Source organism: Pogona vitticeps, chromosome 1 (genome assembly GCF_051106095.1).
Source record: "Pogona vitticeps strain Pit_001003342236 chromosome 1, PviZW2.1, whole genome shotgun sequence".
NCBI classification, from domain to species: Eukaryota; Metazoa; Chordata; class Lepidosauria; order Squamata; family Agamidae; genus Pogona; species Pogona vitticeps.
Genome location: NC_135783.1, coordinates 291,932,362 through 291,958,769, shown reverse-complemented (window position 1 = coordinate 291,958,769; position 26,408 = coordinate 291,932,362). Strand labels below are relative to the sequence as shown.

Sequence of the window (26,408 nt, the reverse complement as noted above, 5' to 3'; positions counted from 1 at the left end):
ATGGAGAAAGCCAGAGAGTTCCAGAAAAACATCTACTTCTCCTTCATTGACTATGCAAAAGCATGGCAGAAAGTGAGGAGGACTTAAAGAACCTCTTAATGAGGGTGAAGGAGGAGAGTGCAAAAAATTGTCTGAAGCTCAACATCAAAAAAACTAAGATCATGGTCACTGGTCCCATCACCTCCTGGCAAATAGAAGGGGAAGATATGGAGGCAAGTGACAGATTTTACTTTCTTGGGCTCCATGATCACTGCAGAGCGTGACAGCAGCCATGAAATTAAAAGATGCCTGCTTCTTGGAAGGAAAGCAATGATAAACCTAGACAGCACCTTAAAAAGCCACCCTCTCCTCCGCCTTAATTTAGTTTCTATTTTGCTTGCCTGTTCATTTTCAGTTTTGAGTCAGTCTCACTCTCTCTCACACACACATCCATCCATCAACCCACCCTCCCTCCATTTCCTACATTTAAATAAGCTTGATGAAGTCCTCAGTCTCTCGGACCTTTCTTCCCTCCCTCCCTTGCTTGCTCCTTGATCCTCTCCCTCCTCCTGCTTGTCTGCAGTCATTTCTGGAGGAAGCAGTCATTCAGAAGCCCCGGATTGATTGCCCAGGGCTAATCCACAGCTGTAACCAATCAAGGAGGCTTATCTCCTATCTCTAAGAGAGATTTACGAGTGCCCTGCTGCAACCAAGTAACGGAGAGGTGGCTAACAATTTGAGGTTTGGCTGCAGAGGGTGGGGGAGGGAGGGAGGGGGGGAGGGAGGTAGCACTCTGCTCATTACCCCCAGGATTTTCACTTTTACCCAATTTGGGGTAATTTACTCCTGTTCCCCGACCTATGCTTTAGACCTTCCCAATTAATACAGAAAGCAATGAATGTGTAATTGCCACAATAACTTTCGTAATCATGAAAAAGGCTAAGATGGCGTTATGTCAGTAAGAATCATGGGCGTCTGAATTTGTATCATGTTAATAACTTTTCTATTTGTGTATATACATTTCAAAATCTTTGTTATCCTGTAATGGTACTATTCTAAACACTGTGTGGTGTAGGAAATAGCACGACAGACTAGGATTTAGGAGACCTTGGTTCTAATTCCACCCTGACTATGGGAACTCACAAAGGAGTGGAAATGGTAAAACCATTTCTTAAATATTTCACTTACTTTGAAAGCCCTATTAGAGTCACTATAAGTCAGTTCTGACTTGATGGCACCTAATGCAGCAATGGTACTGTTACCAAAATAGACGTATTTTGTCTAATGTACTTACTGGAAAGTAAGTCCAACTGAACATATACACTGGCATCATCACACTGAATACTGCCACTATGAAGAGGAGATATGCAAGATAGCTCTTAGAAATAGCAGCAGAAAAGTTAGCTCTTTACTTGGCAGCTGTTCTATTGACGCTGCTGAAATGTGACCTCTGTAACAAACATGGTAAGAACAGGTAAAATTCTTGTTGACAGCTAGATTAAGAGTAATATACATAATAGTTTTATTGGAAAGTATATGAATACATGTTGAAATTAATTCCAAGAAATTAATTCAGGAACCCTTCTCCTTTCCCCCTAAGTATTTATTAAGTTGCCAGTTATTTATAAATTCTTATTCAGTTAGCAGTACAGCACCTAGGTGGTGATCAGTGATATCTGTCTTTGAAAATTTACAACAGCTGGATGCCTCCTAGAACAGGGCTGATTTTAATTAGTAAAGATGTTGATAATTAATGAGTAATGTTACTCGTAGAACAAACAAAGTACTAAGATTCAGAAAACCGCACAAAATAGTACAGAATTTGTAAAGAAAACTCAGCAGGTGTGCACATTCAGTAGTCACTGGAAGTGAATACCAACAGCAGTCTCCACAATGATTCTGCTTTGAGATATAGAATATGTGGCTTTGGTCTAAAGAGAATAAATTTCTGGGGGTGGGGGGGGGAACAGAACTGTGGTTAGCCTTGCTTAAACATTATGCATTTCAGTATAAAGATAAGGAAAAAGGGAGGGAATGTTGTGACAAAGGAACATCAGTGGGAAGGTGTGCAAAAATATTCTAGACAATCCATGAAGAAATTTATTTGAACAGTATACCCTGCTGCTTTTATTGCTGTAAAGCCAACCTCATTAGACAAAGACATATCAAAATCATCATTAACTGGTGTTTGATGATGTGCTTGATACCTCATGGATAACACAAGGTATTTAATCTCATACATTCCAGTTTACTTAAAAGGATGAAGGAGTTGAAGGCTAAAGCCCCCTATCATGCACACATCATGACTTAAGTTTTGTGCCAACTCTCTCTTGAAGAATCATTGAGAGGCTTAGGGTACTTCTGACGTTGGTATCACTCTTGGCAAAAGAAACTGGATTTGACTGCTTTTCATGGACCAATGACATGTTATTGTATCTCTGCTATCTGCTTTGAATACCATTTATAATGCCATTTTAAAGTCTTCGTGAACAAAAGCTCTCACAATTTGAGTTAAACATTCAAAACACTGTGCTAGAATGCAAGAAATTTAATCTTTAGCTCATTTCTATGCAGCAGCAGGGGTAAGAAAGCCTAAAGATTACATGGTCAGACAACTGTCATTCTCAGAAATGCTGCTCCAGTTCATCTTAAAAAATACAGCTGTGTATGTCAAGAAATGATCATTTCACCATACCTGCAAACCATAAAGGCCATTGGAATCTAAAAAGGTCTGCAATTATAAGAAATAGCATCTAAGATAGCAGGCAAAAGTAGGGTGGAGCTAAAATGTATTTCTTCAGCATTTTAAAGTACAATTTTAAACATATTTCCTCAGAAGTAAGCTGTGATATTTAATAAGACTTACACCTTTAAAAAATTGTATATGACTTCTGCTTCAGCCTGGCTTTTGATAATGAAAAGGAGCAAATTGTGCCCAGAGTCCAGTTTATCCCTGAGCTCGTGTTTAGAGGCTCATCTCTTCCCTTCCCCATATCTAGTGAAGGAAACAGAGCAGGCAGATCAAACATGCAGCGATGCCAACCCACCACATTGCTTAATAGCTAGCTCAATACAAAAATAAACTTTTAGCCAACCAAAACCCAGCTGATCAAACAAGTACCACAGACCTCTTAAAATGTGCTTCTTTCAATAAGCTACTTCCAAACTATCCATAGACAACAGCAAATGTATTTTACAATGCCTGTCAAAACTCAGCTTTTTTAAAGCTTCCTGTAAGCTCACTGCATGGCGTGCATTTCTTTTGTGACATCCATGGACTCTAACAGGGCAGAAAAGGGAAATGATGTCAGTTCCAAAGAGACTTTACTAACCCAGCATAACCATCTCTGTTCCTGCAGGTTGTGGGAGGACAGACCAGGATTGTTGGGACAGCACTCTTGCAGTGAAAAAGGACACAGCAGCCTTTATGGCTAATTAACAAAAAAGAAAACATCAAATACATTTTTCTTTAAATATAGGTTTCCTTTACAGTAATAAATATTTTTCTTGTTTATCTTATGATAGAGCAGCAATATCTGGTGGGAACAGAGGAAAGAACTTTGGATGAAAGACTCCAAATTAAATAACCCTAGAGAATTAGGATTCCTAACATATTTACAACTACAGACTGATTCTTCTCCTTGGGAGGGTGACAATTCGACATACTCTGTTGTTGGCAAGGTAATACATGAAAAATATTTCTTTCCACTTCTGTAGATTACTTCCCAGCTCCACCTCAGGCAGGCCCATCACCAAGATGTCCATAATTGTGTTTGCCTTGTTTACTGCACAAAAAGTGAGCACTGGCCCCTGCCTTCATGCCTGGGCTGCAGTCACTGCAGACAGGCCAATTCCACAAAGCTGATGTTGAACTCACATTAGAAGAATCTGTCCAATACTCACAAGAGCATTATATTCAGTCAGTGTCCTTTAGGCTTGGTGGTAGTGCAGATGCAAATGAAAAGAATATCCTTAGGAAACCAGATCCTATAACCTTGTTGACGGAGGAAGCAGCACTGCATCCAAATGAAAGAAGGGAAGGAGAAAGTGCTTTTTCTTCTTGTTTCCTAATGTACTGTATTAGAAATGAACCCTATACTGGAAGAGAAGTGAGTCACACCAAGGCCAGGTTCAAAGAGACACACACCACTGTTTCTGTATCTCACAGATCAAAGCAATCAGTGCCTACTTAATGAGGTGATGGGACAAAAACAAGGACACTAAGGGAAAGGTTGAATTTACAGGCTTCCTTTTCCAGTGTCCAAGTGAAAATTCAATATTGCTGTAGAAGGGGTTCAGCTTTATTGTAAAGTCTCGACAAAGGCATCAAATTCCTTGACGTTTTTCTCATGGACAGCCAATTTCTCTGGCAGTGAGTCCTGCAAAGACAAAGAAAAATTCTGAGCAGCTACATCAACCTGATCTGAAAGCAGCTTTGAAGCAACAAAAGCATTGCCAGCATAATGATTCTCTCAACCCATGCAGTGTTCTCAAACTCAGCACCCAGATCTTCCAGTTCTCATGGATAGCTCATAAAAACAATTAAAATGCCATAAATACAATCTTATTACATAGCCAAGGTGTTGCTCCTTTGTGTGAGAAAAGCAATGGCAAGTGTTTGAGATGCAGGCCTCTCATTCTCTTCATGAGCTATGACATTACTCAACCTGCCTATGTCTGAGAGACATTTTTGCTCATAGGCTTTTAAAATCTAGATTCTACAGGTATTGTGAATGCAGCTCTTATCCAGCTCAAACTGTAAACTGCCCAGAGAGAGCTTTAAGGACTATCGTGCAGTATTAGAAGCAAGGTGCTTATTTGGGAAAAATATTTTTGGCTCCTGTTTTGCATGTCTGAAGCCTGACATTAACATGGCCACGCAACAGACAGCATTTTGCAATACAGTTAAAGCAGAGGCAATGGAAATTGGCAATTGGCTGTGAGAAGCAAAGGAAAGAAAATAAACCAAGATAAAAGCTGCAACTGAATAGTCTCAATTCCTAAATGCACCTGTTCGGAGTCCTGCTGAAGTTCCAAAACAGTAATCCTATTCACTCATTAAAACCTGTGTTGAAGAGGGGAATATTCTAGCTCTTCCTCCTCCTCCACTCACAGTTTCTTTGTGATATGGAGGACAACAAGGATGAAGAGGAAGATGCTGTTTGCATTAGGACCCTTATTTTCCACCGTCTTGACTCATCTGGAGCACTCCCATGGTTAGTGATCCACTCATTCAGACCTTTTGCTCCCCACATGAACCAGGGTGATGCAAGTGATGACTGATAGGGCACAGTTAGAACTCACCCCTATACTTGTGAGTATTCATAAAAGATGAAAATTCTCTACAGTACTTGTACTACCTTGAGGCTAATCAGTTTTACAATTCTTCCAAGTTCCCTTTGTGGTTAAGTTCCCTATTTTCAGACAGAGAATTGCTGACAAAGTCACAATATGGCACTGGCATGAAGGGGTGGGGGGAAGTTCAAATATTGCTTGTCATCTAATAGATTAAAGTGGCAGTCATGCTAATCTGTCCCAAGCAGCCCTTCAAACTGCCATATCTCTGCAAACTGAGAAGAGGAGAAATATTTAGCAAGATGAAAATGCTATGGCCCAAATGCTGTGGAAAAAAAGATCTTTACTAAAAAAAATCATTGGTATACAATTAAGTGGATTATACCTATCCATTTCTTGCTCTATAAAGTGGTTAACTGAAAAGGTATTTGCTGTTCATAGCAACTAGGGCTATGAATTTAGCAGGTACCATGATGAAATATAAAACAATAGTAGCCCTTTCCATGAATTGAGCTGTGAATCTGAGTTGAAATCTCAACAAAGGCTACATACTCTCAAAAGTAAATGAAATTTTGCGGGTATAATGTTCTATATGTAATCAAGGACTATTCTTCACAAGTGAACATCTGATCTAGAATGTGTTTGGCAACTGCCGTAGACATACTCCAAAACTGCATTCCTCTCTACTATTTTGTCAAAGCACAGAAATATTGATTACCTCTCAATGCATGTTTATGTACCATTTCAAAACATTTCAAATGCTTTGTGAGTGTTATCTCAGGAATTTCTCAAACCCTGTAAAGGTGGCCTATGTTATTATTCCATTATTATGTTTCTGTATGCATCTATGTATGTACAGTGGTGCCTCGCTTAACGAGCGCACCGTTTAACGATGAATCCGCATAGCAATCACTTTTTTGAGATCACTAATGCGATTGCATCGCGATGTTTTCAATGGCAAAACATCGCATTGCGATGATCGGTACGCGTTTCGCTTCCCAATCTTCGCACTGCGATGTTTTTTAAACAGCTGATCGGCAGTTCCAAAATGGCCACCGGACGCCCAAAATGGCCGCTGCAACCATTTTTGCGCCCTGCCCTCGCTTACTGAGGGCGCGAAAATGGCAGCGCTATGGAGGAACTTCGCTGAACGGTGAGTTTGGGGCCCCATAGGAACGCATTAAACGAAGTTTAATGCGTTCCTATGGGGTTTTTTGATCCGTTTAGCAATGCTAAACGTTGCTATGCAGGGCACCACTGTATGTGCCTGTCTATTGTTGGGTTGGAAGATGAGGCTTGACTAAGGACACCTCTTTCAGAGCACCACTGGGACGTAGGATTTGTAAGATTTGAACAAAACTGTCTCCTTCAAAACTCTTCACAATGCTGCTGCAGCTCTCTACTATATCAGCAAAGAAGGTCTCTGACAGGAACTCTCTCTCCCTCTTTCTATCTCTCTCTCTCTCTCTCTCTCTCTCTCTCTGAAAAAGAGGCTTGTTTAGATAAACTGATTGACTCTCAGAGTGCCATTTGCCAGAGCATCACACATAAAGTGAAAGCCTATTTTCACATACAAGATCTTCTGCCATGGATTGAGCTCCAATGTCAATAGAGAGGCTTCTCAGTGGAGGAGGATTCTGAAATTCACGGTAGAAGGTCCCCAGGTCCATTGGGAGAATGTCATCTTTAGAAAATGCTGGTTTCTGAAATTAAAAGATACATCAGATACCATTTCCCAACAGGAAATGAATCATAATTTAAAAAATTAAAATACTATAAGCATCATATTGCACCCTGATCTCACGAAAAGCCATATAGAAACATTTTAAATAAAAAAATCACTGGGAAGATATATTATCCATTACCAATATGTATCAGTGTGTGTGATCCAGTTGTGCCCTGTGTAGAGCAATCTGTTTTACTTTTCTGACTATGTTCATCTGGCTATTCTCTGAAGTATATGCATATTTCTGCAGTAGAAAACCTTTTGAGATCTTCTCTTTGCTTCTGCCATATTGGCACTAGGTTAGGGTAATAATCTGTGGGGATTAATTTGGAGCGAGAATAACAAGAAAGATCTTGCTTTCAATCAAAAGGCAAAGCCAAACAGCCTCTGAGTTGTAATCCTGTGAATCTATTACAGTATCACAGCCTTTAGAAGTCCTACGTTTCTGTACTTTCTGCTGTTTTCTAGTGTAAAGAAGCTCAGTCTTTCAGCCTTCTCTGACATATGTCACTGTTTAAGTATTTTGTTAAAAGGATATTTAGTGATATTGGGTATACACTGGTTATATAAAGACATCTCTGTGAAGACGATTTCATTAATTTCTATTTTCTTGATTCAACATTTGAATTCTGCTTCAAACATTGAGGCTTTATTGGAAAAGCTCCTACGTGCATAAAGGCTAGTGTGAACTTACAAAATCTATCATAACAAAATCATCATTGATGTTGCCACTGCTGCTGTCACTGGAGCCCACTGAGTGTAGGCTGCCTTGGAGGGGAGACTCATCTTCTGGAGATTCAGGAGGGTTCACCTGTCAAGAAAAAAAAATCCACCTGTAAGATGAATGTATTCAAATACTGGCATGAAGAAGTGAAGACAAATCCAGATAGTACTGAAAAGGGAAAATGAGCAAAGGTTGAAAAATCTTACCATGGGGTCATTATCATCCAGGTCAACATTCTTTGGAGCAAACATAGCAAAAGGAATGTCCAAACTGGCCATAGTCACCTATAAACATTCAAGAAACAGAATCTCTTATGTTTCAAAAGTTATTTTATCTGCCCAGTTTGCAACACGCTGCTGCAAATTTCAAAACTAGAAGCCTCATTGCTCTTACTCTGAAACAAATCATCAGTTTAAATACAGAGATTAAAGCCAGACAGAGCCTGCTTAAAATTATGTGTAATGAAGCCAAGAAGTAGTGGTATAATTTACAGTAGTCTGCCTTGTGTGTCAAGGGACTGGAAATTTGTAGTGCTTTTTCTTTCCTGCACAAACAACATATATAGTGGTGCCTCGTATAACGAGTACCCCATTTAACGATGAATTCGCTTTTGTGATCGCATACCGATGTTGCCTATGGGGGAAAATCGCTTTGTGATGTTTTCCCCATAGGCACCATTTTCCCCCAGCTGAGCGGCGGGAGCCTCCGAAGGAGCGCTCCCGCAGCTCAGCTGGGGGAAAATGCCTGCGGTGGCCTCGGAAAGACCCTTCCGAAGGGTCCTTCCGAGGCCACCGCTGGGATTCCCCTTCCCCGCGGCCGGCTTCCCCGGCCATGGTCGGACTCTCAGGAGTTCGACCATGCCTGGGGTAGCCTGCCGCGGGTCGGATCCAAGCCGCGGGGGGAGGCTGGGGGGATCCGGATGCCTCAAAGGCATCTGGATCCCCCCACCCTTCCCCCGCGGCTTGAGGAGGGTGGGAAGCATGGCGGGACTCTTCGGCAGCTGCCGTGGCTCGGATCCGAGCCGTGGCGGCTGCCGAAGAGTCCCGCCATGCCTCCCACACACACCCCCCCGCGGCTTGAGGAGGAGGGTGGGAGGCATGGCGGGACTCTTCGACAGCCGCCGTGGCTCGGATCCGAGCCGTTGCAGCTGCCGAAGAGTCCCGCCATGCCTCCCACCCTCCCCCCGCGACCTAGATCTGAGCCGCGGCAGCTACCCCAGCCATGGCTGGACTCTAGGGAGTCCGGCCATGGCTGAGGTAGCTGACGCGGGTCAGATCCAAGCCGCGGGGGGAGGGTGGGGGATCCGGATGCCCGGATCCGACCGGCAGCGGCAACTCCCAGCCATGTACGATCTCCACCACCACCACCATCGGGAGCAGCGGGAGAAGCCGCCCGGTGTGTGTGTGTGGGGAAATCGGATCGGCTTCTGCCTTTCTTCGGAGCAGCCCAGCTGCTCCCAAAGGGCTGCCCTGACTGTGCTTTCAGCAGTGGAGGAGGTGCCCGCTGGAGGAGAAAGGCCAGATCGGCTCCTGCCTTCTCCTCCACCGGGCACCTCCGCTGCTGCAAGCACAGTAGGAGCAGCCCTTTGGGAGCAGCCGGGCTGCTCCGAAGAAAGGCAGAAGCCGATCCGATCTCCCCCCCCCCATCGGGAGCAGCGGGAGAAGCCGCCCGGTGTGTGTGTGGGAGATCGGATCGGCTTCTGCCTTTCTTCAGAGCAGCCCGGCTGCTCCCAAAGGTCTGCCCCGACTGTGCTTGCAGCAGCGGAGGAGGTGCCTGGTGGAGGAGAAAGGCCAGATCGGCTCCTGCCTTCTCCCCCACCGGGCACCTCTTCCGCTGCTGTAAGCACAATCGGGGCAGCCCTTTGGGAGGAGCCGGGCTGTGGAGAAGGCTGAAGCCGATCCAATCCTTCCCCCGCACCATCGGGCGCAGCGCTTTCGGAGAAGCCTCCCGGTGGGGGGGGGAGATTGGATCGGCTTCAGCCTTCCTTCTTCACAGCCCGGCTTCTCCCAAAGGGCTGCCCTGATTGTGCTTACAGCAGCGGAAGAGGTGCCCGGTGGAGGAGAAGGCAGGAGCCGATCTGTCATTTCTCCTCCACCGGGCACCTCCTCCGCTGCTGCAAGCACAGTCGGGGCAGCCCTTTGGGAGAAGCCGGGTGGTGGGGGAGAAGGCAGGAGCCGATGCTGTCTTCCCCCCCTCCCCCGAGGCTTCTCCCAAAGGGCTGCGCCTGATAGTGGGGGAGAAAACCGGATAATCCGTTCCTATTGGAACGGATTATCCGGTTTTCAATGCATCTCTATGGGAAAACACGTTTCACAATGTTTTCCCATAGCGATGTGTTTTTTGGAACCAATTAACCTCGCTATGTGAGGCCCCACTGTAATGAACTTTTTGCCACAGGATGCAATGATGGCATCTGGCCTAGATGCCTTTAAAAGGGGATTGGGCAGATTTCTGGAGGAAAAGTCCATCACAGATTACAAGCCATGATGGGGATATATAATCTCCAGGTTTAGAAGGAAAGTACCAGATGGAGGGAAAGGGTATCAGGAGACAGGTATCTAGTTGTCTTGTGTGCCCCCACAACATCTGGAGGGGCCACTGTGAGAGACAGGAAGCTGGACTAGATGGGCCCTTGGCCTGATCCAGCAGGGCTCTTCTTAGGTTATTACAGTGGTGCCTCGCATTATGACATTAATTTGTTCCAGCGAAATCACTGTAGAATGAAAATGTCGTAATGCGAAAATAAAGTCCATTGAAACGCATTGAAACCACTTCAATGCGTTCCAATGGGCTGGAAACGCACCGTCCAGCGAAGATCCTCCATAGGGCGGCCATTTTCGGTGGCTGTCTTACGAGGAATCCGTCCCAGAAAACAGTGGGGAGCCATTTTATTTACCTAGTGGCCATTTTGAAACCGCCGATCAGCTGTTGGAAAATTGTTGTTTTGCGAAGAATCGGCTCCCAAAGCAGGGAACCGATCATCGCAAAGTGAAAAAAGCCTTTTCAGATCATCATTTTGCGATCGCAAAAGCAATCACAAAAAAGTCGTCGTAATGCGGTTTCGTCGTAATGCGGGGCAATCATAAAGCGGGGCGTGACTGTATGTTCATGAAGCCACAGCAAATTACCTGGTTGATGGGTTTGTTAACAAAGGCCCCAACCTTCCGGACAAAGATGGTCTCCAAGAGATCATGTGGAGAGCCACTTTTTCCTTCACTGCTATTAGATACCGTTTCGTTGTCCTCACTGTGAAACAAAAAAGCAAACGAGAGAGTGAGGGAAACACTGGTGGCATTATTTATACCTATAGCTTTGCATCAGGATTGTGAGGAAGCAGTGCTGGAGGAGTGCACATTAATTTTCATTATTGTTACTGATTAATTTCTGTCCTGTCTTTTTTTACTAGGGGTAACAAGACAACTTACAATAAAAGTACTAATATTTAGATTGGAAGCTGGGTGCAGGGAAGCTGCCTTAGAAGTCTCTTTTTGTCTGAACAAGAGACTAAAATTTCTTTTAAATAATAAATAAACAATCATTACAGCTTTCAAAATGTTTTCTGAGTTACCTGAAGCTGTCTGGAATGTGGAATTAAATAATAATAATAATAATAATAATAATAATAATAATAATAATAATAATAATAATAATAATAATAATAATAATAATAATAATAATAATAAATTAATAAATAAATAAATAAATAAATAAATAAATAAATAAATAAATAAATAAATAAATAAAACCATTTGCACGTCTGATTAATTCCTGTCTGATAATCAACCATTTGCACAGAGATATACAAATCTTATTTGTTGATGCCATAAGCAGATAGCTGCCAAATTTGGTCATCAAAATTAATACAAGCATTTAAATTTTAATATAACTTGACTTGTACTAATATCAAGGAACAGAATCTAGTTCTGTGAATATTAACTACTACTGAGGATAGGAATACCTACCTACTAGAAGGCGTAACTGCAGAGTAGTGGCCACCATCTAAAGGGGTGCACGTCACCATTCTCTCATGATCAGCCTGAGTACCATGCACTGGTTGACTAGGAATCATGGGCACTCCTCCCTCCTTCCCTGGAATGACCAACTAGAATGGAAAAGGGGTGACAGAATAAGACATTTTAACAGTGAAACAAAGACAATGTCAGAGGAAAAAATGAGGAACTTGAAAACTTTAGACCCAAACAGTCACAAAGACAAAGGAATGACAGCTGAGCTACCTATCCATTGTAATTATAATCTGGAAAATAGCCTGGTTCTGCCTTTCTGCCAACAGACAAAGAAAGCTGGAGAGGATTTCTGCCAAACTGACAGTAAAGTTGATAGGGAAAGAATTAAAGGAAACCAGAAGCCAAGAAAGGAGACCTGGAAAGGAACAACAGGCAGGAAAAATATGGAGAGTAGATCTATGTTCAGCTGAAATTCTCTTCCAGTTTTGTTGGGCTGTTGATAAAACTTCATAATTCTTAACAGTGTTGGACTGCTCCTCACATGGCTAGTGTAGTATAATTAAGCCATGACTACATCTTGCAAATAAATATGCAATCTTTTAGTCTGTGACAAGGGCAAGGAAGACGGAGATTTTCTTCACAGAGTGTTTTTGTCTTTTCTTCAATTTGTTTAGAACTGTATGTTGCTTTGTTATCAGAGACAAATAAACAATGCAGAACTATTCACACATTCTCACTGCTGCCTAAATATCATTAAAACCTGTACTCAATATCATCAAAACCTTTACTCAATATCATTAAACCTGTATTTCTCCTGCATTCCCATGGGCCAACTAAAATAATTCAGCCATCAATGGGAAGGGAGATATCATAGCATTTTCATAATACATTCAGACTTTTAGAGCTGTAGCTGTGTTGTCTATATTTGTGTCTGACAAAGTGGATTGCGATCATTAAGAGCTCACACTGACATAAATGTGTTGGTTTCAAAGGTGCTGCAATATTTTTGTTTGTGTTTCTGTTTCTTCCTGCACTGTTTAGTAACCAAGAAAAGGAATTCAAGCTCCATAATTTTTATCTACTGAGAATAAATCTCTAAGTCTCCATTATGAAGCAGGCACAGAGTCTGGAAATGACACAGCGATATCCTTAGTATGGCATGATGAGGTAATGCAGGGAAGTACAGAGCATTGCCAGTGCTATTTTAATCTGGTCTTAATTTTCTGGGGAATATCTTCACATCTAAAAAGAATACTGAGGTGAATCAAAAGGGTAAGGTGAAATTAGCTTTCCGTGACCTTTACTGGAATAATGGTATTTCTTTCCCTTTGATTGCTTTACTCAGTGCAATATGAATGGACATGTCTATAAAATATAGCAATTAGTCTTTAAGGTGCCACAACATTTTTGTTTTTTCCTAATATGAATGGACAAACATTTCAGGAATGTTAAGGAGCAGTATTAGTTATGTCTGAAGACACATTTAGTGGCCTCAGATCTCTCAGAATACCTGGTGAGGATGTGCAGCACTCAAGCCGCCAGCAAAGACTACTGGATAGCCCAGGTCAGCTGATCCAACTCCCAGAGCTGCAGGCTGGTAAGAAAGACGAGAGCTCGAGAGCTACAAAATGAAAGAGGGAAGAAGGACAAGGGAGAGAAAGGGAAAACCCCACACAGTCTGAATTGTAGTTTAGAATTACTGGACAAAGTCAGGAAAAGAAATCAGATTTGCAGCATAATATACTAGGCTGGAACTGTAGTTACACACACACACACAGAATTCTATATATACTGATACTGAAGAAAAAGCCCCACCAATTTCAATGGCATTTGCTAAATAGTACTCATGATTATTAAGGACCATTTGCCACGCATTGGATTGTGCTTAGGAACAGCAGGTAACGACCTATAAATGGTGGAAATGTTCTAAATGTCATTTGAAGGAAAGCTGGAAGGTTACAATTCACCACAAAGACAGCAAACAAGGGAACAGTCACTTGAAACTATAGAAGAAGCTTCCACCATAACTACTCTGACAATACACCATTACTAGGGATTTATGCTCATAGCAGCAAAATGATAACACAACTCACTGTTTGGCCCTTTTTGCCTTACACTAAGGAGTCTATCATCCAAGTATAAAGTCTCACAGTTTCCATCTTAGTCACAGACTCAGCAATTTTTTAGGTGAGCATTCTGTCTTCAGCACAGTATTTTGTCCAGTATTTCAGCATTTTGAAATAACATTTCATGTCCAGCTTGTTTTAGGGTATGTTCAGCTACTGCCGATTTTTCTGGTTGTTTTGTCTGCAGCGTCTCTCATGTTCTTTGATTATGGTGTGGATGCTGTGTTTTGTGGTTCCAATATATGCCTGGCCACAACTGCAAGGTATCCGGTATACTCCTGCAGTGGTGAGGGGGTCCCTTCTGTCCTTTGCTGACCGTAACATTTGTTGTATTTTTGTGGTGGGCTTGAATACAGTTTGTAGGTTGTGTGTTTTCAAAAGTTTCCCCATGCGGTCCGTGACCCCATTGATGTATGGCAGAAATACTTTATTCGTGGGTGGCTGTTTTTCTTCTTCAGTTTGGTGTTGTATTCTTGGTTTAATGGCTCTTGTGATTTCATTTTTGGAGTAGCCATTTGCCTGTAGGGCCCAATTCAGATGGATGAGTTCAGTGCTGGGAAATTGAGCTTCACAGTTCCGATTTGCACAGTCTACCAGTGTTTTGATTATGCCTCTTTTTTGCTATGGGTGGTGGTTGGAGTTTTTGTGCAGATATCGGTGTCTGTGGGTGGGTTTTCTGTAGACCTTGTGTCCCAGTCGGAGGTCAGTTTTGTGTACGATCATGACATCTAAGAATGGGAGTTGGCCTTCTATTTCTTTTTCCATGGTGAATTAATTGTATATTTGGGTGGATACTGTTGAGATGGTTTAGAAATTCTTCCAATTTTTCTTCACCGGGGTTCCAAATTGCGGAAGTGTCAAACACATATCAGAACCAGACTGTGGGTACGAAGGGTGCCGAAGCCAGGGCCAGTTTTTTGAAATTCTCTTGCTAAACCCGACGGATTACAATTGGACAGCTGTCAGGGTCGCAACTAACCTTTACCTGACTAAGGTAAAGGCTGCATGTAGATCATTCTTCGCTAACCAGATAAGCGAAGCGTCCAACCAGCAGGCGGAGTTATTCCGTATAGTGCGCGACCTATCTGGAACTGGTTCAGGTGATAGGCCTCCCCCTAGTTTTTCCCCTGACCAGTTTGCAGCCTTTTTAAAATCTAAAGTGGAGGCCATCTGCCGGGAGCTCTCTCCGTTTTTAAAAACAGTGAGTCGAGCAGAGATGTCCAGCGCTCCGTCTTACCCAGTGACTTTTGATTCTTTTCAGCCTGTAACGCCTGATTCCGTCTCCAGGGTGCTTGACCGCTGCCGAGCCACCACCTCCTCCTTGGACCCTTGCTCAGCCTGATTAATCAAAGCAGCCAGGCCGATAACAACAGAATGGGCCACAGTAATAATAAATGAGTCTTTCCTTGAGGGTAGATTTCCATCCGCCCTCAAGGAGACACTCATTAGGCCCATAAGAAAGAAACCTAGTTTGGCGGCGGACGAAATTGGCAATTATAGGCCTGTCGCCAATGTTTCTTTCATGAGCAAAGTGGTTGAGAGGGTGGTGGCCGATCAGCTCCAGGCTCACCTGGACGAAACAGATGCCCTGGATCCATTTCAGTCGGGCTTCAGGCCGCGCCACGGTACTGAGACGGCATTGGTTGCCCTGTACGATGACCTGCTGAGGGAGGCCGACAGTGGCAAAATCTCCCTGCTGGTCCTCCTCGACATCTCGGCGGCCTTTGATACCGTCGACCACGGTATCCTCCTGGGGAGGCACTCTGAGTTGGGAATTGGTGGCTTGGCACTTGCCTGGCTCCGTTCCTTCTTGGGGGACCGTCCCCAGAGAGTTCAGCTTGGGGAGAGCGTCTCGGCCCCATGGAGTCTCAATTGTGGGGTTCCACAGGGGTCGATTATCTCCCCAATGCTGTTTAACATCTATATGAGGCCGCTGGGTGGGGTCATTAGGGGATGTGGGGCTTCGTGTCATCAATATGCCGATGACACCCAGCTCTATATCTCCTTTTCACCAACTGCAGGTGATGCTGTCCTTTCCCTTCAGCGTTGCCTGGGGGCCGTACTGCAATGGATGCAGGAGAACGGACTGAGGCTGAATCCGGATAAGACGGAAGTTCTGAGGGTGGGTGCCCCCGTGGTAGGTGGCTTGGGTGGCTCTCTCACATTTGGGGGGACCACCTTGGCCACGAAGAGTGGGGTCCGCAGCCTCGGCATATATTTGGACCCGACGCTCACCATGGAAACTCAGGTGGCATCGGTAGTCCGCACCGCATTTTTCCATCTTTGGCGGATTGCCCGGCTGCGACCCTATCTTGACATGGGGGCGCTCACTACCTTGGTGCATGCGCTCGCAATCTCAAGATTAGATCACTGTAACGCGCTCTACGTGGGGCTGCCTTTGAGGCTGACACGGAAACTTCAGGTGGTGCAGAATGCAGCGGCCAGGCTCCTTACAGGAGTGAGAAAATATCAACACATCTCTCCAATGCTGGCCGCATTGCATTGGCTGCCCATCTGTTTCCGTGTCAACTTCAAAGTTTTAATGCTTACTTATAAGGCCCTAAACGGTTTAGGACCTCGATATTTGGCGGAACGCCTCCTCCCACCAAGGTCTACCCGGATCACCCGCGCGAGTCAGGAGGTGAGGCTGAGGAGCCTGACGCCGAGAGAGGCCCGGAAGGAGAAGACACGAAACTGGGCCTTCTCGGCGGTGGCTCCTCGCCTCTGGAACAATCTCCCTCCGGCGATTTGCGCGGCCCCCACGCTGGGCACCTTTAAAACCCAATTAAAAACATGGCTGTTTATTCAGGCCTTCCCTCCAGCCAACTCTTGATTTTTTTCTTACTTTTCCTTTTTATCTTTACTGCTGTTCTTGTTTGATTATTATGTATTTGTCTATGTTTTATTATTTGATTTTATATTTGGAAGCCGCCTAGAGTGGTCCGGTGGGCCAGATAGGTGGGGTATAAATTAAAATAAATAAATAAATAAAATAAATACCGGGCTGAGGGGGCTCCCCATGGCCAATCTGTCTTTTCATAGAATTCATTATCCCACTGGAAATATGCAGGAGTATACTGGATACCTTGCAGTTGTGGCCAGGTATATACTGGAACCACAAAACGAAGCATCCACACCATAATCAAAGAACATGAGAGACACTGCAGACTAAAACAACCAGAAAAATCTGAAGTAGCTGAACATGCCCTAAAAGAAGCTGGACATGAAATTCTATTTCAAAATACTGAAATACTGGACAACACCAGCAATCGTTACGTTAGACTGCACAGGGAAGCCATTGAAATCCACAAACACCAGCAGAACTTCAACAAAAAAGAGGAAAGTTTGAAACTCAACAAAACGTGGCTCCGAGAACTGAAAAATGCAACGTGTAAAAGGTCAACGAACTCTACCCAGCCACACGGACCGGGGATCACTACACACAAAAGACTAGCTAATGACACCCATCAATCAGAGTGACAAATAATTTCTCCTCCTTATCACAACAATACACCCAGAACATAACACACACTAATCACCCATCTCCTGAAAAGGACAAAAGCCTATCTCACAGCCATAAATACTCAACTCCCAAACAAAATGCACCAGAGCACAGAGTGCTGTCCTCTGAAGATACCAGCCACAGAGACTGGTGAAACGTTAGGAAGAACAACCTTCAGAACATGGCCAAGAGCCAAAAAAAACCCGCAACAACCATTAGATCCGGGCCATGAAAGCCTTCACGAATACAATAATAACAAACAAAACCGTTTTCTCACTCCAAAATGTGTCTGCAGAAATCAGGAAAGTTCAGAAGAAACTGGAATAGAATCAAATGTGAGAGGATTTATGAGAAAGCTACTGTTCTGAAACTGAAAGTAATTTCACAGTCTGAGTTTGTGCTCTATATTATTCCACCACCACTTTCCATTTTAGTAGAAACAAAGTAGATCCCACAAGCCTAGAACCTGCTCTGCCCTGGCTTATTTAATAAGAAAACCTATTCTTATGATGGATGGGACTATTTGGACCTTAGCCATAATCTGTTATGATCTAGGAGAAGAGTTAGATGTGTCGCAAACAGATTCCCGTGAACTCTACAAACTCCAGTGAGACTGGATAAAATCACACTGGCTTATGCTTATGACACTTTTTCTTTTTTTTTTAAATTGAAGTTTAAGTTACCATGGACTTTTTTGAAAACTCTACATTAAGAGAAATATTACAGAGTGAATCTGAATACATATAAAATTAATACACAAAACATAAGAATTATCTTTTTGCACTTAATAATGATCTAGGCCTCCACACACTTTATTTAGAGAAACAGTATATGAACTGTAACAAAAAAGAAATGTAACAAGATTTTACTATAAGTAAACCTAACTATATAAGAAGGATATTTCTGAAAAGGCCGTGGTAAAAATGATTCACAGTAGTTGGTGATTAAATGCTCGGCATGCATTTATTAATCCAGTTTACATCTAATTCATAATAGCACAAGCCAGCAAAGTTAATTTCACAGTTTAATTTCAGTTAAATGCTTAAGCACATACTTAAATATTTAAGTCCCCTTGATGTTAATAGGATTTAGGCACAAATAACTCCCACCAGACTGCATCCAGGATGTTTCACTATAGTAGTAATTGTTCCTTCCAAATCAGCTGTTTTGGGAATCTTGTGTTTCCTTCATTCAAATCATCAGGAGAGGCCTTTCTTGGTACCCACTGGTCCGGCAGTCAAGTTTGGTGGGGACACGGGAGAGGGCATCATATTTGCTGCCCTTCTGCAAGCAGGCAAAGACCTTTCTCTTTCCTTTAAATGACTGCTTGACCAAGGGGATTTTTAAAAGAGATTATTTTATTCTGTTGTTTTATTTGGGTTTCTAATATAGGTCTTATTTCTGAGTTTTAATGGAACATTTTATCTGTAATATTTTATTATTTAAAATAATAAAATATTACAGATAAAAGCTTTCAAAGAAAAGGACAGAATATCAAAGAGTGGACTTAGGACATTACTAGGTGTGAAACACCACACTGGATCACACAATTTGCAACTTGCGTCTACTAACCAACCACTGTGTCTTTATATTGGGGCCACATATTAATGTTTGCTGTGCAGTCTTGCACTTATGTCTGAGGACTCGATCCACAAAAGCTCACATTACAATATAGCAGTTAGTCTTTAAAGTATCACGACGTTTTTATCTCCTTATTTTTTCTTTTCTCTTGTTTCTTATTAGTCATGAATGAGAGAGGTGTCAGAGAATTATTGATACAAGAACAGTATGAGTCTGATTCTACAGAAAGCTAATTTCACACTCTCCAACTGCATAGGTACTATTTTTGAATGGGAATATCTGTATTTTTCCACAATGTGTACAGCATATGTACCAAACATCTGCCAGCTGTACCTGCTTGACTGTCAAATAACCCATTTATATATTGGCAGTGTATTCACTAATTTTACTGGGCTCTGATTCAACCCAAGTATGGGCATAGCAACTATATGTGAACTCACAATGACTCAATAAAATCCTCTTTAACCTATTCCTGTGTCTATACTCCAAAGCACATGAAAATATGGAAAGACAGAAATGCTGGGTGCATGTGCAGGTCTACCGCCTCTAGCAATGACTTTTTCCACTGCTCCCCAACCCACCCACCTCCGAAGGGGGAAGCAGATACAAAGTTCATACTGGGCACTATCTTCCACGCATGTGCAGTGTCTCTCCTCAGGGCTTCAGAGTTTACTAGGTTTTCAAATGAAATATGTAAGTGCTTGGAAAAAAGGAGGCATGCAACAATAAAAATGAACAAATTTGGGACAATAAAAAAGTGGAAAGATATATCTTATGATTGTAGCAGAATGTATACTTGACGTTAGTGTCACAAATTCTTACTAACAGATTCCTTGAAAATGATCTGTTTGCTAGGAAAAACAACTCTCATACTCCAGCATTTGTCTTCTTGACAAATGCTGCAGTATGAGAGTAGATGATAACAGGCAGCATTCCTTCTGTCAAGGAGTGGAATGAACACAGGTATGTAGTCTGCTTAAGTACAAAAATTGGAGTTCTGGCAGCTTAATGATGGAGGAAATATCTTGCCTTTATATTAGCACGTATGACTGGGTTGGAACTTTCGGCTATTTATGTAAGCATTCAAAGTCCCTTTTCTTTCTTTCTTTCTTTGGTTATTAAAATCATGTTAAATATTCATTACAAAAGTTCATATTAAAATGCTAGGTTCACACAAATTTGTAACATAAATCCCTTTGCACAAACCTGTTTTATGTGTATTGCTTTCTTCAGAGGTGAAATACAGAACATATGTAGCTATGACAATATGCTCTTTACCTTTTCAAAGGTGAAAAATACTGTTTATTACCTGCATCTGGGCAGAGACAAGATATTACAACTGTTTCCAGAAAAAGTTATTTCAACAGAACAGCATGACTCCCCTCAAATCTAAAAGACCTTTATTATTCCAAATTTCTTGTTCCATGACAAAACTACCAATGAAAGAACCTCAGAATCAATGTTAGCTTGGTTTTTTTTAACTGAACAGATCTTGCAAGCAATGCTAAGTAGAAGAACCTCACATGCCTGTTTCATTTTAGGCTACCATCTACACAGGGATAAAGTCAATGTACCATCATTTATTGCTTACTGTAAAGATACTTGTATCATATACTTTTCATATATTAAATGTGTTGTCAGGCCATGTTCAACTTTTCTACAATGAACTCACTTGATGAGAAAAGGCCAGACCCATCACAGGGCCCTTCAAGGTATCCATCACCACAAGAGGAGAGCTCTGAACATGTGCTTTAGTGATAGTAAACACACACTGTATGAAGACAAAGACACACAAAAGAAAACACGAAAGGAAGAGAAAGAAAAAGGACTTGAGAAAGAAAAAATTGAATAGAGTTGGATGAACTGATTGCTGGCTGAAGAAAGTTTGTGGCCAGAACTACTGGATATGTTCATGCATGTTCAGTACCACAGAATTGCAGGCACAGTACTGCATCAGAGATAAATAGTTTAAAAGGCTGGGGAAATGGCTATCTGCTTCAAACTGCAAACTATTATTAGGAACAGTTAAAATTCTTATGCCTGAAACTTATATAAATTGAATTGTACAGTACAATGATTTAGGAAAATAGAGGTGAAGTAGAAGGCTCTGTGGACACTGCTGCACTTAGAAGATACCCTTTTCCTTCTAAGAGACCAATAAGGTCATCACCAATTTTTATGAAATTGCGTGCATTCTCAGTGTTCCATGTTTTCTCCTAACCCCAGCAGTGCCCATCTGCATTTCCAACAGGAAAGATCTGTATAAAAAAATTGTTTTTACATCAGGACCTCCTTGTTCAACTAGGATTTAGCATGAACCCTTTCTTACACCCTGATACATAGCTATACACCCTGATACCCAGTATTATGGGTTTTTGACCATTATATTTAATTTCACATAACTATTGGCTTGAGCATCCAAGAATTCTCAAAAGTAGTGCAGGGAAACCTCACATCTTTTGAATACATGAAATTTTAAAGTATTACAGCTGGATGAAAAAAGATGGATATTATATATTCTAAAGAAATGTCTGAGGAAGTAGATTTGATCCACAGAAGTTCAAATTATAATATAGCAGTTAATCTTCAAGGTGTCACAATATTTCTATCTCTCGTTTTACTATTTTCTTTGTTTCTCTTTTTATTTTTATATACTCAGTATCAAAAAGACTGTAACTGATCTTAAAACTATACTCTTCACAGTCAGCTGAGACCAATATGAAATAATTACTTTATTGATGAAAAATTGGCATACTTTTAGTGGCAATGAAATTACGCAAAGAAAATTAAAACCCTCTACATAATAATTTAATTTTAGTAATCTTTGATTTCTGTCCAAAACTGAAATTCTGTATTAGTGTGATACATTCACTAAGTCAATCCCTACCACATACACAAAGGATGTAACTGTGTGCAAACGTTTTATATTGGTCTTACATATTAGAAAAGATTCAGCAGAAAAAGTGACTGCCAGTAAATATAACATTGACAAATGCAACTAAACAGCTGCCTTTCTGAGAGAAGCAGGTTGAGAAACTCCAAGAACTATCTTTTAGAAGCAACTTACCTGGGATGGTGGAGAAGTAGAAAAAGAGGTGGTGCATGCTTCTTGGGAGTCTTCCACTGCTGGGTATGTCCCTACATTCTCCTCACCAGTTGTTCTGTAATAAAGGATAGGATACATTTCATAATGGGGATGTTCAATAAAACTTAGATAGGAACAGTACATACATACTGACATAAACACTGCAGACAGCAATCTCAACATTTCAGTGGAGATGAAATGAGTATTATGAAGGAGCCCTAATTTGTTCCTTACTAAGGGCTGAAAGAAATGTTACTAGAGTAGATTTAAGTATGTTTTGGACCTGATGTGTCTAGTACCTGTCCCTGAAGAGTATATGAGAAATACTCCCATATGTTCCACCTAGCCTTTTTGGACAGAAGACTCTTGGATAAATGTATTATATTCTACTAGCTGCAGTTGTGAAAAAAAGATATTCAGAGATGGTCACAAAAACAAGTCCCAAGTATGACCATCCAGAAAATAGTACATGAGGAAAACTGATCACACCCCAACATATCAAAGTATATATTGACATATGTGAGACATTATGAGTCCACCAATACATCAGCATGAAAACATTAAAACGACGCTTGCAATAAACCTGTTAGCTTTTTGCTACAACTCTTTTGGCATAGCAACAAAGCACTTTCATTTTGCATACTATATAATTATAGAGAACATCAAGAGTGCAAAGGAGAATTTCAGAGAGTGTGGCGTACACCTGAAATTTTGAGATGTTCTGGGACATATTCTACCCACCCGCTTATAATGTAGGGTTTTCTTATGAACTCTGCTGAAAATGAGAAATAGAGTAGGACCTGCATCCTCTTCTCTACCCAGCAGTGCATGCTGTAAAGGCTCTATTCTTTGCAATGCTTGCCTTTATCTATTAGCTGCAATTCCTGATTCCTCACCTGTAATTGCAGGGATGCATGGGTGAGGAGCTGGGGTAGGGACGGTCCACAAAATGATCAATGATAATCCCCATGATAGGTGGGGTCCTCTCAAACTGCCTGCAATGCAACAAGCACATGGTGTTATTCATAAGACTGTTTTCCCTTCTCTGTTGCAACCCCAGTTCTCACAACTCTCTGTACCACATACAGCTAGACAGGGAGCAGAATACAACTACAATTCAACCCTGCAACTCCACGTATGAATAAATAATGTGGCGTTGAGGAGTATGATTTAGGGATACCAAGTAATTCCACTCTGCAAAAATCCAAGAAGCCCTGTATTATGGGTTTAAGAAGTGGAGGGTGCCCAGGAAAAAAGTGCTTTAATTTTACTATGTTCTTCTCACCTGGTGGACATGAAAGCTAGGTTGATTCTATAGGCACAGGACAAAGTGATGGTGCCCAGTGGAGTACCCACTGTCCCCACACGGACTGTCTGGAATCCTACAGAAGCAGAAGAGAAATTAACAATGTCATAACTACCTTATAGAAAAATAATTGTTAGCAACAAAGATCACAGCTAACTTGGTATTTCCCTGCCCTGGGATTACTGTTTCCATAAAACTAGTTTCTTTGGTTCTCCTACCAATGACTCAGGCAGAGCTCCTCCTAATCAATGGCTATCAAAACATGCTATTCGGTAGTTCTCCCATCCCCTTGCTATACCTTCAACTATTTTTACTTTTTATGTTATTGGTATATAACAAAACAAAAACAAGTTTTCAGCAAGATTGTATATTGTCATACCTTCACCCAAGCCACTCAGCTGCACTTCACCAAAGTATATCCTACAGTAAATAGGGAGAAAGCACATTAGATATGGTCTAGTGTTAATTTAGCATTTGTAATGTAATAAGTGCTTTACAATCTTTATAACCTCTGCTCTAGCAAAACTGTTCTCAGTACTGTTGACCCTGGAGTATAGGGAAACAGGGAGCAGGGGCTGAGGATAGTAAACCATCCTGAGTCATCTTATATATGTCAGTGGAGACCAAGGCCAAGATCATCCACACTTTTTTATTTCTGATCGCCAGGTATGGATGTGAAAGCTGGACAGTTACAAAAGCTGTCAGGAAAAAATTTGATTTGTTTAAAATGTGGTGCTGGAGGATAGTTTTGCAGATATCCTGGAATGCTAGAAAGATGAACAAGAGGGGTCTAAATCAAATCAAGCCTGAAGGCCAAAATGTTGAAATTGAAGTGGTCCTACTTTGAGCACATCATGAGAAGGCAGGATTCTCTGGAAAAGACAATGCTGGGAGAGGTGGAAGGAATCAGGAAAAGAGGAAGACCAAATATGAGATGGGCTAACTCCTAAGCCACAGGCTTGAGTTTACAACAGCTGAGCAGGGCAACTGAGAATAGGACATTTTGGAGATAGCTCATCCATAGGGTTGCCACAAGTTGGTGACTTTATGGCACACAACAACAACAAGCCATCTAAAGTAGGTCTATGGCCAATCTGGAAATCTGGACCCATCAGCAGTATTTTCGGTACTGGATCAAATAACTGCCAACTAATTTTTTTTGTACTCTACCTCAGATGTTTCTGTGAACAGAATGAATCCCAATTAGCTAAGGCATCTGGTTTCTGCATTTTCTTATCTACTTCATCACAGGTAGATTGAGATCTTGACCTCTTTATGTTAATAAAATTAAATCATTTAAAAGGATAGAGGTGGGAAGAGATGACAACTGACCCACAATTGCTGGAGTGAATAGGGAGCAAAAAGTTTTGCTAAAATTTGTACACATATTTCCAACAACTGCACATATGTAATCTGTCAAGTGCAGCTGAGGCAATCTTCATAATTTAAATGGGACTCATCTAAGAGCCTAGCTGAAATGAAATGTATGGTACAAAAGAGAATTACATGAAAAACTGCAAAGTCAAAGAGCTCTTGTCTGTTTATATGAATAAATTTATATTAGGAAGTTCCAAGTTTCTAAACAATATTTTCTCTAAGTGGTGAAACATTTAGGAAGCATGTTAAAATGGAAGCAACTTTTTAAAACTTCTTCAGAATTAGTATATATCAAAATTCATGTTAGTTCTTTAACATATTTTAAAAATAACACATAAAGAGGAAGAAAAAAATAAGGTAAGGTAAAAATGTGGATTCAAGAATTCTGTTCTACATAATAAGACTTTAAATGAAATGAAAAAATAAGCTAAATATTAATGAATAGAAAATCCTAAGCAGATGGAGTAGTGTCCCCCTGTTCACAAAAGAGAATTGGGGCTTAATAATAAATAATAATAACAATCTTAGAACTGCATAGCTGGAAGACACCCTGTTTGAAGAAGAAATAAAAAAATACAAAAAAAAAAAACAGAAAAACAAAAGAGGTACAGAAGAAATATGTATGTATTTTTGTTCCATGCTGCCTTTCTCCCAATATAGGGACCCAACACAGAAATCAGATATAATTGGAAGGAGAATATGGAGACTGTGGTGCAAACTATGAACTGTTATTATTATAAAAATTAAGGTTAAGTTGGAGAAGGATACTGAAGCAATCAAAACATCAAAATGTAATTTAAATAACACTTCTGATTAATCTGAAGTCCACATAAAGAACAAAGTACCATTTTAAAACTCAGTTGGTTGTGAACTAAAAGAATTATTTATTGAAATCACAGGTGTTATCATGGAACAATGCAAATAGTTTATTCGTCTAGTCCAAAGAAAATAAAAGCCTTAATGGATGACAATAGACGAGAAGCTGAAACATAGGCAATTTCTGAAGAACTGGCATGAAGGAACAAAGAAGGTCATTGTAATAATCATTGTAAAGACACAGAAGGGAGAAACAAAAGCAGAAAGACAACAAATCATTTCTGAAAGGGTTCAAGAATTCAAAGGAAATTTAAATCAAGAGTAAAGATGCTGAAAGAACAGCAGGGGGATGTATTATATGATTGGGATAAAATAAAGACAAGATGGAAACAAAATACGAACCCTGTTTCCCCGAAAATAATCCCTAGTATGATTTTGCAGGATGCTCTTAATATAAACCCTACCCCAAAAATAAGCCCCAGTTAAGTGAAACCCTGGCCTTCACCATTGTGCAGCAACCAGAAGAAGATGACATGACTGTATTTGAATGAATGTAGATTGTTGTACATGAAAAAAAATCTCCTGAAAATAAGCCCTAATGTGTTTTTGGAGCAAAAATTTATATAAGACCCATCTTATTTTGGGGGAAACATGGTAGTAAAAAGCCATACAGAAAATACACAAGGATGACAGATTCCTTTGAAGAAGAATCCTATGGCAGTGGTGTCAAACTGTGGCCCTCCAGATGTTCTTGGCCTTCAACTCCCAGAAATCCTGGCCAGCAGAGCTTCTGGGAGTTGAAGGCCAAGAACATCTGGAGGGCCGCAGTTCGACACCACTGTCCTATGGTGAAGAACCTGCAGCTTCAGAAAATGAAGTTAAAACTTCCCTCAAAGCAATTGAAAGAAAGAAAAAATCACTAGGAG

At 41.3% G+C, this 26,408-nt stretch overlaps 1 protein-coding gene across 6 annotated transcripts in view; it reads right to left on the bottom strand.

Moving 5' to 3' along the window:
* Positions 1-1,477: 1,477 nt before the first annotated feature.
* Positions 1,478-26,408, bottom strand: part of ATG13 (autophagy related 13) — a 41,504-nt gene continuing 16,573 nt past the window's right edge. The window contains exons 7-18 of one of the 6 annotated variants that reach the window (XM_020798862.3): positions 23,669-23,709; positions 23,269-23,365; positions 22,880-22,978; positions 21,966-22,059; positions 20,571-20,669; positions 13,200-13,310; positions 11,687-11,826; positions 10,853-10,970; positions 7,931-8,008; positions 7,695-7,811; positions 6,849-6,977; positions 1,478-4,358 (exon numbers count right to left, since the gene is read on the bottom strand). In XM_020798862.3, the coding sequence (XP_020654521.1) occupies positions 4,281-4,358; positions 6,849-6,977; positions 7,695-7,811; positions 7,931-8,008; positions 10,853-10,970; positions 11,687-11,826; positions 13,200-13,310; positions 20,571-20,669; positions 21,966-22,059; positions 22,880-22,978; positions 23,269-23,365; positions 23,669-23,709 (1,201 nt within the window). In that variant the 3' untranslated portion in view covers positions 1,478-4,280. The remainder of the gene's footprint in view (positions 4,359-6,848; positions 6,978-7,694; positions 7,812-7,930; positions 8,009-10,852; positions 10,971-11,686; positions 11,827-13,199; positions 13,311-20,570; positions 20,670-21,965; positions 22,060-22,879; positions 22,979-23,268; positions 23,366-23,668; positions 23,710-26,408) is intronic. The other 5 variants (XM_020798870.3, XM_020798879.3, XM_020798889.3 and 2 more) reach the window with 5 other exon arrangements.